This window comes from Lepisosteus oculatus, chromosome 5, assembly GCF_040954835.1.
Source record: "Lepisosteus oculatus isolate fLepOcu1 chromosome 5, fLepOcu1.hap2, whole genome shotgun sequence".
Classification (NCBI taxonomy): Eukaryota; Metazoa; Chordata; class Actinopteri; order Semionotiformes; family Lepisosteidae; genus Lepisosteus; species Lepisosteus oculatus.
The window spans coordinates 54,068,355-54,083,172 of record NC_090700.1 but is presented as its reverse complement, the minus strand read 5'-3'; the positions used below and the strand labels follow the sequence as shown (position 1 = coordinate 54,083,172).

At 40.6% G+C, this 14,818-nt stretch overlaps 1 protein-coding gene across 4 annotated transcripts in view; it reads left to right on the top strand.

The window, feature by feature from the left end:
* The window catches only part of mctp2a (multiple C2 domains, transmembrane 2a), an 82,573-nt gene that overhangs the window by 19,813 nt on the left and 47,942 nt on the right, over positions 1–14,818 (top strand). For 3 of the 4 annotated variants that reach the window (XM_015343745.2, XM_015343744.2, XM_069190628.1), the window contains exons 3-4: positions 6,345–6,404; positions 8,624–8,729. In XM_015343745.2, the coding sequence (XP_015199231.2) occupies positions 6,345–6,404; positions 8,624–8,729 (166 nt within the window). Of the gene's footprint in view, positions 1–5,892; positions 6,036–6,344; positions 6,405–8,623; positions 8,730–14,818 lie in introns of those variants that run through there. The other variant, XM_015343746.2, reaches the window with a different exon arrangement.

The window sequence follows — 14,818 nt, the reverse complement described above, 5'->3', positions numbered from 1 at the left end:
ATGTTAGCTTTCTGTGTCAATCTGGAGTGTTGTTTTCTAGTAAGGGGGAAAAATAATAAAATATCTTCTTTCCTATTCACCTGGGATTAATTATTTAGTGTAATCCACAGTTCAGTCTTAAACCCTACATGAAAAGGTTTTAAAAGCAGCTGTGATTATTTTGAGGGGGCTAACCTGGAGGAGACTCTTGAAGGTTCACACTCAAACCAGTGCTATTGCAAATCTTCTGTGTGCACACAAGGTTTGCCTCTCACCACGCTACAAATATGAACAAGAAAATTTAAAGGTTAGGAACACAGTGCTACATTCAAGGAAATCCTTTACATATCAGGTAATTACAGTCTCATAATGTCACCTTATCTCACTAAACTAGTAGCACAGTAACCTTTTTTTTAGCTTATTTGCTTTATCTGTTTTTCAGTGGATAGTACAGGAAAATTATGTGGTCTACCAAGCTGCGAATTCCAGCCTTTGACAAATGTTTGGTTAGAATGAGGTTAGTGCAGTCCTTCCTGATTTTATATTTCATTTTTTTGTCAGTTTCCTCATGAATTATGCAACTAAAAAAAGAACTTGGTGGGGAAGGAACAAGCTCTGAGGTTTCGTTAGTTAATCTCTTGCATACACTGGAATCCCATTTCTCAGCATCACGCACGGGACCTGGTTCCATTCATTATCTGAATGTTCCATGGGAATGCAGTGCCCTGGCAAATACAGCTCTATCATGCATTATGAAGGTTAAACGTCTGACATTGAACCTGTCCAAAATGATAAACCCCCAAATCCATCATTTGTGCCAAAGGACGTTCTCTTCTATCTAGAAGTGTTTGCAAAGCCTTTCTGACCCAGGAATTGTAATGCATAGGGCTTAACAGCAGTTGTGCATCATGAATACCACATGTTAACCTGGATTTACAGCAGATGTGTTAATCTAAATCTTGTTATGGCCCATCATGATTAGGGAATTATATTTTGTTACAAATTGGGGTTATGAAAATAGTGAATATCATAAATAATTGAGTGGGGTAATCAATAATTAAATTAATTAATCATAACCCCCAACTTGTAAATTATATTGCCAAGAATATACCTAAATGGTATAATTCTAGAGGCACCTGAGTTCTGAGTTCTTTGTTCTTTGGCACAGCTTTGATGAAAAGTGTTATAATTTTACATTAATTTTATTCATTAATAATACATGCTTAACAACATGCAGCATAAAATATTCAGCACACAAGTTAAGCTATTTACACATTAAACAAACAAGGTGTCCCAGACGTCTTGACCTACCAACAAAAGCCCAGAAGCCCCAGAATGTTACCTGGTATTTAACCCTTATACATCACATCTACACGGGCCAACAAGAGAGAGAAACCTGCCTTCTGAAATAAACAGAATACAATATACAGTTAAATCTTTCTCTCTATAAACCTGGGCACTACAAAATGAATAGGAAACTATCTCCCTATCCTCTTCTCCCTCTTCACCCACTAACCAGGAAAAACTATTTAACTGAGAGATTATTTCCATGGGGGATCAAAGTTTCCTAAAAATAACAGAATGTCAATCTCTCTTAAAAGGGTTCAAGTACCCAACTCTAATCTGGTTTTTATGGGTGATCTGGACAAGGCCTTTTGTCTTTCTCTCTTCTCTCCCCCTTTCTCCTTAACTGCCTGTGTTTATGCTGTGTTCCTGCACTGTTGGTGACTCTTAATGATTTACCAAGAAGTTGGAATTAACTAAGGTAAATGGAGGTAAAGTTCACAATTGCTTGGATCACTGATCTCAGATCCCCCTACATCTCAGCAAACATCTCCTTGCTTTGAAACTCCCAAGAATGGGAAATGTTGTCAACAGCCAGGTGTTACCCATTGTATCTGGATACTTAAAAATGCTTCAGTTGTCACTTCCAAAAGCCTTAGAAATCCATTCATTTTTTTCAGTTTGTTTGCAGGAGGTGTTTGTTATCCTTTACAAGCTTTTTTTTCCAACACCAGGACCTCTAAAGTACTCACTGGCCAAAATGTGTTTGCTCCTAGTGAATAATTGGCAGATTCCTTGAGACTCAACCTGCTTCAGACTTGCATTTTGCAGGTTTCTCTCTGGCTCATACAGCTGTAACTGGTCATCACCTGCTTGGCTAAACATTTACCCAAGAACTGTTAGAACGACTGATTCCAAGCTTAGTAAATACTGTACTGATGGCAATACAATTATGGTGATACATGACAATTACATTACATTGATTAGGAGCAGGTAAGGGGTTTATTCCATGCTGAAAAGAAAAGAAAGGGAACACAACATTTTGACTGGGAAGCCTTCCTCAGGTGTGAGAAAGACTGTAGACAGCAAAGAGTAAATAGCACAGGAGAGCAAAAGTTGGAAAAGTGGAGGAGGAGGAGGAGGAGGAGAGAGAGGGGAGAGACAGAGAGGCCACTCAGGAAGTGCAAAGTGGAGAAAGGTGAGAGGTCAAAACCTGCATGAGAATATAGATTACACGAAAATAAGTCTGTCATTGAGAGAAGGGGGAAGGTGTGAACCAAGTTTTAGGATGAGTTTAGTTTCTGTTGTCTTTCTGCTATAGGAGTTAGGAAACCCTTCTTTGAGAACGCAGATGGAGAGATCAGTGTGATCATGGCCTTCTGAGGTGAAATGAGAAACTATGGGCTTGGAGAAATCTTTAATTTTCACAGCTCTTGGCCCTTACCAATCATGGCCTCCTAATAATCCCCATCTATGAATTGGCTTCATTACTCTGCTCTCCTCCCCACTAATAACTGATGTGTGGTGAGTGTTCTGGCGCACTATGGCTGCTGTCGCATCATCCAGGTGGGGCTGCACATTGGTGGTGGTGGTGGTGGAGGGGATCCCCATTACCTGTAAAGCGCTTTGAGTGGAGTGTCCAGAAAAGCGCTATATAAGTGTAAGCAATTATTATTATTATTATTATTATTATTATTATTATTATTAGCTCTAACATGTTCTCTGAAGTGGCATCTCTATTTAATCTTTGCTGTCTACCCTGTCTTTCTACCTATTTTAACTATTACATTGATTATATTACAATATACAGGTGAAATGGAACTTCTGCACAAACTGTGATAGTAATTAGACCACCATTTGGTTCTTTTCTCACTGTGCCTCACACTACAAACTGGGTTTACCTTGCTTAACAGGTTTTGAACAGTGGCCGAACTCACCAGTATCATCATGCCAAGGAGAAGTCACGCACTGATCTAACAGTGTTCAAACGGTGATCAAGCTGCCTGTGTTTGAAGAGGTTTCTGTATTTAACTCCAGGTCCAGGTTCGACAGTCATTATCCCTGGAGCAAAATGTGGCTGTACTAGCCTTTTACTTATTATTCCATGCCACAAGAGTATACTGTGGTATTGCATTGTAGGGATGAGCAGTACAGTCTTTTAAAATCACGTCACTGTACTTCCTTTGAGGGATATCTTATCTCACTGCTGCCTATGATCTAATGACCAATTGATTATTAGTTCTCATCCATAAGAAATCTTTATAATGATTTTGCTGCTGTGAGTTATGTTTTCATAACATATTATACTGCTTACAATGGTTGTATAATGTAGGTCTGCCAAGAAAAAAATAAATAAATATGTATTTAGTACCCTTTATCTCCTTCAGCAAATAGGATGTGTATGCATGCATAACAATAACAAAGTGAAAATTAAACTTCCTGCATCGGAAAATGTAATAGGACGTGTCCCTTAGTTATTGAGACTCGGGGAATGTACTATATGAGTCAGTTTTGCATATTGTTTCAGAACTCACTGCCACTGCAGATCTGTCTGGTCACAGTGTAGCCCACTTCGGAGTGAGTAGTCATTATCCAAGGGTACGGCTTTTCCCCGTATAGAGAAGAGCATGGGAATGACGGTCAAACTGTTGTTTAATCTCTAACCCCAGAATTTCCTAAATCTTTTTTTTAAGGACTGCAATGAGTTTTTGGCTCGGGGGGGTTCAAAGTCACCAGTTCCTGAATAACACCGGCAGGGAACGTGGTCGCTCGGCGCTGGGTTTACACCTGTATAGCATTGTAGCTCAAGTGGGGCGTGTACAAATGATCCACTGAATTAAAAAGGAGCGCACTTTTTAAGAGGCATCTAGGTTGCCACAAGCTCCACACACTCCCCCAGTTCAAGCATTCAGACAGTGTGCATTAAAGGTGTCTGTGCTGTGTTATGTACTGCTCACTGTAGTGTAAATAGGTTATACAGGAGGGTGCCATAATGGATTTAGACTTGTGAATTGGATTGCTTTCAGTGGAGTTTAGTAACGCGGTGAGCAGCAGCACTTGTGCGTGATTAAGAATCCACGGTGCTGATGTGCGTGCTTGGTTTACATAATTTACTTGTGGCAGAGGAAATACGAAAGCCCAGCTCTTGTTCATGAACCGCGGCAATGTTCAAAAGATTTAGATGCTGTATCTAAATTACACTGAAAACTTCAGTGCGTTGACCTCCCAGCGTGAATTGTAGTATTATGCATTTAGAGCTGCAGGAGTCATACGTCCAAGTCCCTGAAAGAGGGAAACGGAGCCTCGAGGAACTGCCTTGTTTTACTGACACGCAGCTCTGGAACTTCCTGCTAGATGGTCCTGCCCCCGTGAGCACAGAAACTTTCAACTCGAGCTTTTATACCCGTGTTACATCACGATTGTTCACGGGCTTGTTTGTTTTGTTCCGCACGCCATGCAGTCTTAGGTCTTTCACTGTTTTCACTTGGCACGGTGCGCTTTTTAAGATCTGTCAGCAGACCGCTTTCTCATGACATTTGAAAACACTCACATAAGTGATGATCTACAGTATGTGCCATGCAAAGTATAAAAATTAGCCTTGCAGTACTTTATCTGGGGAGGGACACTTCCCTTATCACCATCTGTTACATCTGATTTCGATTTTTGTTTTGCTTTTGAAAAAAAGTAATTTCATTTATCTTGTATCTAGAAACAGGCCTTATAACAACAAGTGAGAGAGCTATAATATATAGTTGATATGTTCCTTGAAGTGTAGCTATAGATGAGCAGAAAATACCCCACCCCCACCAAATCTACGCTGTATTTTGCAGGCATTGAGTAAAAGCCACAACCTACCCAATGATTTGAAGTACCATTATTTTCCCTTTTGTGGTAAAAGTGGCCAACGGAAAACTGTGGGTGGTTTAAAAATCTCCCAGTTTGCTTTGCTCTATCAAGATGACATGATCACCACCCCTCTGTCTGGAACAAAATTATTTATCACGTGATTCCTTAAATATAATCAATATTTAGAGATTTGCAAGTCTTTGTCCCCCCTTTAAATTGTATGAAGACTTGAGTTGCAGTTAGGTTGTTCTTGTGAATAAGGGTCCCAACATAAAGTCTATATCTCCTGCACATGTGGAGAGCTACAGACCTGTATATTATGTGAATCTTCTATCTTAAATAGGTTCATTAATCTTAATCTTGCATCTAATAAATCATATTATTTCAGATACCCGGGGACAATACTGTATTTGCATCTGCAGCTTCATAGAAGAAAGGAGACTTGGTGTAATCCAAGTTTGATTGCATTTGAGGCTCCTTTGTCAATATAAAAAAAAACTATTTTGAAGCAAGTTATTTACAGTGAAGTTAAGGAGGAATTCCAAAACCCTATATCTCAGGGAAATGCTTCCAGTTCTCCTTTCCAGAATCTTCCACAGTTTCATTTCTGTACCGCCCAGCTTTCAGCTTTTGTTTGTGCAAGCGAAAATATTTAAAAAAAGGAATTCTTTGGCTTTGGAAACACTGTTTCTGGATTAGGGTGCATTCCCCCCTACAGTGATGGAAATTTACCTCCGGCATTAAAATCGGCTTGATCTGCCATTCAGGACACAGAAGTATACAGCTTCAGACACCAGTTCACTGCTAGACGATAACATGCTTTGGTCTTGTTTTAGGACTGTTTTTGTTTAAAAATGTATTCTGAGAAGCTCAAATCGATCTTTAAAGACTACTTATATGCAATGTGGCTCCTTCCTGAAATCAAGGTCATTGGAAGTACAAACTGTAAAATAATTAGAAATAAGATTAGGAGTGAGTTTTACATAAACAGAAACTCTTGAGTGTCTTGGCTACATTATGATATTGATGATAGCTACATAAGATTAGTCTCTTATTAGAAAATAGGCTCAATTGTTTAAAATGCAAAAGCAAGACGTGAGTAATTTTGTAGTCTAATTTGATTTACAGTCAGGAAAGAAGAAACCTCAAGTCAAACACAGCGCCATTTGTTTGATTTTAGTGTTTTTTGCAGATTATACAGAATGTGTTTTGTAAATATTATTTTTTTTTAACAGGAGGATAGTGTTGGCAATGAATTTGACAGCCAGACGGCACAGTGTGCTGAAGAAAATAACGTGAGTATATTTCGTAAATATCTAACCAGTTTTCAGATGAAACCGCGTGTCCGTGAGATATTCCGAGGTGGGTTATGGGGAGTGTGGGTGGGGATCCAGGGTTAGCTTATCAGCTGCAGCATTAAGCCCTTGAACCTGGGGATCACCAGTCTGAAACCGGGCTGTGCGACTTGACAGCTGTTGATCAGAGACCCAATACGGAACCATATAGTGCTTCACCACAGCTAGTTCTGAAAGGTCTTCAGGTCATTTGTTGGACTGAGAGCAGCACATCATGCTGCCACTCTCGCTGGTACACTGTACCTCTGCTCATTGAGACCATGTCCTTCTTGGTCTTTTACCATCCTTCTGAATCAGGATGAACGTACAATATATTGTGCATATTCTGTGTTATTGCTGAGAAGTCTTATAAAGTTGTATTTGTTTAATTGAACCAACTCCATGGCCAAAAGGCTTATGTCCGTAACTGTTCACGGAGCATTGAATATCTCACATGTTGTGAACCATATAAAATTCATCATGTTAGTTAGAGTGAGCCTGAAATTTTCTCCTGATTTAAAATAATGTACTCCGAGACCAAACTGTCCTTGTCTCTACCAAAAGTTATCTTTGAGGCATTAGGTAACAGTTCGTAATTTGGTTTGATATTACTGCATATTGCAGTGTAACGGAAGTAAATGGCGGTTATCATTAGCTCGCCTAAAAACTCTTTTTTTGGGAAGGGAAATTGTAGTAATTCACAAGGATGAAAGCTGATTACCAATCTTCTGTGATCTTTGCTTTTTCAGTGTTTTTTGCCTAGAACACACCCTTATTTCTCATCATTTACTCTGATTTGCATTGGGGGCTGGTTACATTTCAAAGGCATGAAAGAGATATTCAGTTACAGTCCAGTTGCAGTAAAGGACCTTGGCATTTTTCCTGAAAGCAAATTATGATTACAAGAACATTGGGATTGGTGCTGGAAGATACTGATTATTTTTTTCAAAACGGGAAATATTGCATGACAAATGTATTTAGTAGAGCTGACATGTGCAAGGGATGAAAATTCTCTGGTGTACAGTACTGTTTGTTGAAACTTAATTAGATTTTATCCTCAGTATTTTTGCCTGAGACTTATTCAACTTTTCTTGGCCAGTAAAAGAACCACATCTGTTTCTGCAGAATGCATACCGAGAGACCCCTAAACTCTTAGCTTTGCCCTTCACATGGACTGCCAAGGGCATCTCTGCATGTGATACAGAAATTCAGAGGACTGGATCATTCAGCTCATGTGGACACCCTTAAAAAATATTAATGTTTGTTTTCATTGGAATTGGAGATCACAGCTACCTTGATCTGAGTGCAGCTGTTTCCCTTTTGGCTATATAATTTATAAAACTGCTCAAAGTACACGGAGGAAATTTATATGTTGAATTTTATATGTATTATATAGTAGTCTCATAGCCCACTATTTTGTTATGCCTTGAACTTATTTCCTTGTCATAACTAACCCTTTGTGTTGTTGTGAATTTAATAATAATAAATAATATTTCCTTACTTTTATATAGCATTTTTCTGGATACTCCACTCAAAGCGCTTACAGGTAAAAGGGATCCCCTCCACCACCCCCAGTGTGCAGCCCCACCTGGATGATGTAACAGCAGCCATAGTGCACCAGTCCACTCCCCACACACCAGCTCTCAGTGGAGAGGAGAACAGAGTAATGAAGCCAGTTCAGAGATGGGGATAATTAGGATTTACCATGATTGGTAAAGGCTAATGGGAAATTTGGCCATGACACCAGTTTTACACCCCTACTCTTTTTGAGAAACACCCTGGGATTTGTAATGACCACAGAAAATCAGGACTTCATTTTTACGTCTCATCTGAAGGACGACGACTTTTTACAGTATAGTGTCTCCGTCACTATACTGGGGCATTAGGACCCAGACAGACCACAGGGTGAGTGCCCCCTACTGGCCCCATTAACACCGCTTCCAGCAGCAACCTTAGCTTTCTCAGGAGGTCTTCCATCCAGGTACTGTCCAGGGTCACACCTGCTGAGCTCCAGTGGGCTGTGAGCTGGGAGTTGCAGGCTGATACAGCTGCTGGCGATGTGCTTTTAGAATTCTAGCCATGGCCAATCTTTTTTCAAGCTTTTAATCACAAAGTGGGCACTGGCCAAAGGGACAGAAAGGAGCAAACAGAATTTCTGAACTTTTCTTCTGTGGTCACAGATGGTTGAAGAAGGCGGCGAGGCTACGTCTGCACAGCCTCAGAAGGGGTATCTCCTGAGCATCAATCTGAAAGAAGGAAGAAATCTGGTGATCAGGGATCGCTCTGGTAAGGAAAGACCTTCATCTTCCAAAAGTCAGGGCAGGAAAATCCAATGGGCAAGAGAAGGATTGGGATTAGCTCCATGAGCTCATTTTAGGCAAGATGACACTGAAAATGAGTCACTTACTCTATTTTGTATTTCCTGTCATTGATCTTGAGTGAGTTATAGTGTGAAACTCCATTACTTTTTCAGAATCTTGCTTTATTGTAAAATTTTTCTCTTAAGTGTTTTAGATCTTAATGTAACACTATACACCATCTTAGGTTTCACAGATGTGCCAGGTAAGGTAAAGTCTGTGTTTAGATTGTAATCTGATACCCAGCAAACAATTATTATGTAAAAACTCTGATGATTACGCATGTTAAATATACAAAGTTACTATGCACAGTTCTGTTATGTTAATATCACGGCACTATATGACTCAGTTTTCTTTTCTATCCATGGTTGTATGACTGGGTTGAAAATGGACTCCATTCATATACTTTGGAGCCTCATGTTTCCTTCTGACGAAGCAAACAGAAACTTTGTGGGTTTTCTAGTTTTGTAAAACAGGCTGGTTATGAAACCTGTTGTAGGCAGCAACTTATCAACAAATTGAAGACCATTTATTGTTGCTTTTGGCACTATATGCAGAGAGTTCTTAATTTTTTGCTATCAAGCTGCATTGGTCCTTTTTGTAATCACTTGATGCAAAATGAGATTAATAATAATAATCATTGCTTACACTTATATAGCGCTTTTCTGGACACTCCACTCAAAGCGCTTTACAGGTAACGGGGATCCCCTCCACCCCCACCAGTGTGCAGCCCCACCTGGATGATGCGACAGCAGCCATAGTGCACCAGTACACTCACCACACATCAGCTATCAGTGGGGAGGAGAGCAGAGTTATGAAGCCAATTCATAGAGGGGAATTGTTAGGAGGCCATGATTGATAAAGGCCGATGGGGAATTTGGCCAGGTTACGCCCTTACTCTTTTTGAGAAACGCCCTGTCCAGAGAGTCAGGACCTCGGTTTTACGTCTCATACGAAGGACGGCACCTGTTTACAGTATAGTGTCCATGTCACCACACTGGGGCATTAGGACCCACATGAGCCGCAGGGTGAGCGCCCCCTGCTGGCCCCACTAACGCCTCTTCCAGCAGCATCCTTAGCTTTCCCAGGAGATCTGCCATCCAGGTACTAACCAGGCTCACACCTGCTGAGCTTCAGTGGGTTGCCAGTTGTGAGTTGCAGGGTGATATGGCTGAGATTAAAGCTGACAAGCCATGCAAAAATCACACTGAGCTGTTGGAAGTAATTGGTGATGGCCTGTATCTAAACTGTTTGCATGTACTGTACACATGTTCATGGAATTAATGGAATTAATTGATGGCAGTTTATAGATGCTTCTAGATATAATTAAGGCTATTTCTGAATCATCAGTATAGTACTGTTTAAAGCTATAGTAATGTAATGCAGAAATTATTCTACACAGTATTAAGACAAAAAAATAGAATTCAGACGACAGAAAATACATTAAACAGTTCAGCAAAGATCTGGCAAGTTAGTGAGTTCTAATTAATTTGTGCTTTAGGCTGGAAAATTCACAGATGACTTTGAAAAATCAGAGGAATGTCAAAGTACAAATTCAAAGGTAAAGTACATCCGAGGAATGCTGTCAATGTCACAATGAAAATGAATTGCACCCTATGAAACATGAGGTTTGCGTCATTATGTTCAGCAGTGGCCTCAGGGCAAGAGCAGGTTTCCCTGCTTGTATTAAACATAGAGTGGCAGCACCTGTATAGTAGGTATGTGCATTCCTTCAATTTTGAAATGTAGGTCTTCTGAGTGGCTCAACTGGTAAGACCACTCGAGTCCTGCAGTCCACCCAGACAGCTGGAATGCCAGTAAGGCAGCTGTGGCTGGGAATCCTGCAGCAGAGTGAGGCTGTCTGGGGTTTCCTTGATTCTCCGAGCAGCAAACCTTTTGGTGCACGGCGCACCTGTGAACCTGCAGACACTTGCCTCTGCCGCTTGGCTTCGGGCTGTGTGCTTGCGGATGGCCTGGCAGTGCAGGTGTTGCAGGAGGCGTGTGGTTTGTGCTGGGAGGAGAGCTGTAGAGTTGAGCCTAAGTCATTAAACAGATGAGTGACTCCATAGTTAGGATGTAGGAAAATAACAAATAACAAAAAATTAAACTCTTGCATATTCTGCAGTATCAGCAGTATCTGTGTATAGTTCCATCTAATTCTCCTTGATTGAGAAAAGCACATTACAGCAATTTCTAACCCTCATTTATACTGTGAATACAAAATGAGTGGTCTTTGGTAGTCTTTATAGCTCCTTAATCCACTTATCTGTTTTAATATCGGACACTGATCTGGGACAGGGAGATGTTATCTTGGCTGTTATTCATGTTTACAGAACAAGTGAAAACTAGCCAAAAGTACCAAGAGCCTACTTATTTGTTTTAGAACAACAGTGTCAAATTGAGTTCCAAAAAGAAAAGAAAAACAGGAAAAAAGCTACAAAGCTTTGTGTGCTTTTGTGTACATTTTATGTTTTCCTTTTGTGCATAAATAGGTCAAACCATGAGTATACTCCTTGAAGAGTGGAACTCCACCCCTTGCTTGTCGGCCTGAGCTGCTTGATGCCTTTTTGGGGTTTGCTGTTGTTGGGTTGTGTGGTTTTAATACAATGCAGAAATAAGCTGTCAATGCCTGACCACTCCCGAGAAACAAATCCAGAGGCTGGCGTGAATTACTAATGCTCCAACTTACCTGGAGTATTAATTTTGACATGAATACTTGTTTCTCCGCCGAGAACACACCCATGTCTGGAAAGAAATAAAAAAAACAGCAAGGTGGTGGATTGCTATAAAGAAATAACAGGAAGAAATCTTATTTAGTGTGGGATATAATGTGGTTATCAAAAAACAGCTATTTTAAAATAAGTTATCTAATGACTCCATTATTTTGTAGCTTTAAAATACCTTTGTCTCTCTTCTGGCCTGATTAAGTCGTTATTCGTGTGGGTGCTGGGCCCACAACTGGGAGTGCTTGTTAACCAAGTCTTGCGATTTTGTCTCTCTCATACCTGAAGAAAGCTCCACAGCTGAAACGCTGTTTCTTTTCTTTACATGTTTCTTATTAACCAACAGTGCCTTTTTTTGTTATTGTAAAAGCCACAACCATCCCTAAATGACTTGGCATATTAATTCCATGAAAATACAGCCCTGATGAGATCAGTGGTTTACTGATCGTCAGAAGAAACTCCTCTGTCTGTTTAGGAAGTCCCGTGTAACGTCCTATACAGTCGTATTGGACGTACTAACATATTGTACATTAGGGCTGTTGCTGTGATGAACACTCTATGATGTCTTTGATCTCAAAGAAAAGCCTTGTGTTTGTGCATGTGTGGTATGTACTCAGTTTATTAAACTGGATTTTTTTCAGTATGCAATGGGGAAACACCTTGTGCAAACAGGTTTAAATTGACCTTCCCAAAGTGATTGACAAGCTGATTGTCCCCCCCCCCCCCTCTGTTCATTTCGAACTAATAGCTTATTAGTTTTGTTGACAGTTTTCTGAAATTGGAGTTATTTATTAACAAAACAAAAGTCAATACTAATTTAGTGTAGGCCAATAGCCTGCTTCCTGTAGGCTGGCAGAGCAGAATAATGTTTGATTAGTCAACAACCATTGAAGGATCACTCACATGCCTACATTTTAAATGAAAATAAAGGAAAATCAAAGTTTGTTTAACTGGTGGAGGCACATTAGAGCTGTAAATAGAGGTTTTTTGTGCAGAAAAGATTTAATTTTATGCCTGTGAATACAAAGCTTTGTATGAATAGACAATTGGAGTGAACTAAGTAGTTTTTCCTCAAATAGGAAACAACCATCATGGCCATTATAAGACAGATTTATGCTTAACGTTTTGTGTTTGACCCTGGGTGATTGAATTATGCTATGCTGACCCTGTTACCGCTCAGCAGTTTCCTGGACAAATTGCGACCTTGTTTCTGCTTGTCCTTTCCCAGTTGCTGGACCTTGAGAGTTTCAGAATGCTGGTTTGTCTGTTTTGCCAACATTGCTAAACATTTCGTGCATCTGGTTATTGTATATAAGTTAATTCTCCAGCATAGAAACAGTACCAAACGTTTTGTTCAAGTGCTCCACCCTTTATTACAGGGGTCACACCTGGGTGATGGACAGCAGCTTCACCATGACACAGCAGATCGGGGGAGCACTGAGAAACTGCTTCACCAGTTTAATCCCATGGGTGACATGAGGGAAACCAGGCTGTTCAAGCCCAGTGTAGAACTGAGCTTGGACACTGGGGTTAGCACCCCATCTCTTATGAATAGTGCTGAAGCATCTTTAATGACCCAAGTCATGAGTCCCAACCTATATGTAAAAAGCTATAAAATCCTAAAGTCCTATATATATTAGATATTATTAAGTATTATTAATAAATGAGGGTTTTTCTGAGAAGAAAGCTAGAAGACTCTTAAGCCCTGCAGAAATTGAGTCTGACTCCCTAGTTTTTGTGAGGTTTTTTTATTCAAAAAAGTTCCACTCCTAGTCCTTGAGTCTAGAGCACACGAGTAGGACAAGCAGGATCGGGAGCTGCAACCAGATGCTGGCTGAGGTGAAGTGAGAGACCGGTCTCTCACATTCAGGCAGTGAGGCACAGAGCTCTGCTGAGACAGTATTCATTATAGCTGAAGTTTTAGTCTGTATCAGCCTTCTTTTGGATGTACTAAAAGTCAAAGCTTAAGTCTTCGGCTGTTGTCTCCTGCCATTCTGAAAGAAATCTACAACAAATAGTTTAGACTTTTCTTTTAATAATTTTTAATTTCCTGGTTCCACTTTGTAAACCCTTAAAACCCTTTGTTGTCAGTTAAGCGGAAGTGTAAAACCGAGAGAGCAGTGATCTACTCTGCTTGTCTTCTAAAGCAGTGATCCCCAACTGGGGGTTCTCATACCCCAGAGGTACGTGAGCAGTTACCAGGGGGTACCTGAGAAGATTGTGGATTAAATTGAATTTACAAAATAGAAATTGCTACTTGACATTTAAAACAATATGTCAAATACTGTTTCACTCTCGATCAGCATAATTGTGATTAGGAACAAATAAAAGTAGAAATAGATTAAATCGGTGAGATGTTGATGTCTGGCGTAGCCTATTTATCACAATAATCATCCCTGCGTGATTGCACGGCACGCGAAAACTAGCGAGCGAAAGTAGAGAGCTAATGGATAAGTGGCTGAAACGTCCGGCTGCTGCCACTGCAAGTGGCAGTAACGGTACGAATTCAAACTGAGGTGAACCTACCGGAAAAAAAGAAAAAGGAGACGAAGCCCAAACATTGCCAGGTCCAAGATCAGTGTGTTTTGTATGGCTTTTATGTATGGCCGTGGACCACCGTAGCCACTGTGTTTTTTCTGCGGTGAAGGGCCAACGATCAGGGCCATGAAGCCAGCCCATCTACAGCGGCTCCTGAGCACCAGAAACCCCTCCTGCGTTGGTAAGACTGGCGCATTTTTCCAACGCAAATGGTCTGAATTCAAGTCAAGTCAAAGCAAACTGAAGAAAGCCAAGGCGCTGGAGGCTTCTTTTGCTGTGTCGCTACTTGTGGCTAAGTTAGGGAAGCCTCATGCCAGTTAGGGAGGACTCATTCTCCCTGCAGCCGCAATTTTGGCAGAAACGCTGGTTGATAAGAAAGCAGCTGATACAATCAAACTGAAACGAGCAGGTCGGTTCACGCTGCAGTTGGACGAATCCACAGATATTAGTGGGGAGGCACAGCTGATTGCCTTTGTGCGATACAAAGAAGAGTTTGACATAAATGAGCGGGTTTTATTTTGCAAGAAGCTTACAGGGAAGACTACCATTTCAAGTGATAGTTTTTTCAAGGAGATCGTGCAGTCATGCGGCGATGACGGGGAGTCAAGAAGGTAAACACCATGTTGAGTGGACGCACTGCATTATTCACCGGGAGGCACAGGCCAATAAGAAAATGAGCCCCGAGTCAAACTGTGTTTTGAACGATGCAATTAAATTGATAAACTTCATCCAGTCCAGGCCTGTGAGTCACAGATTG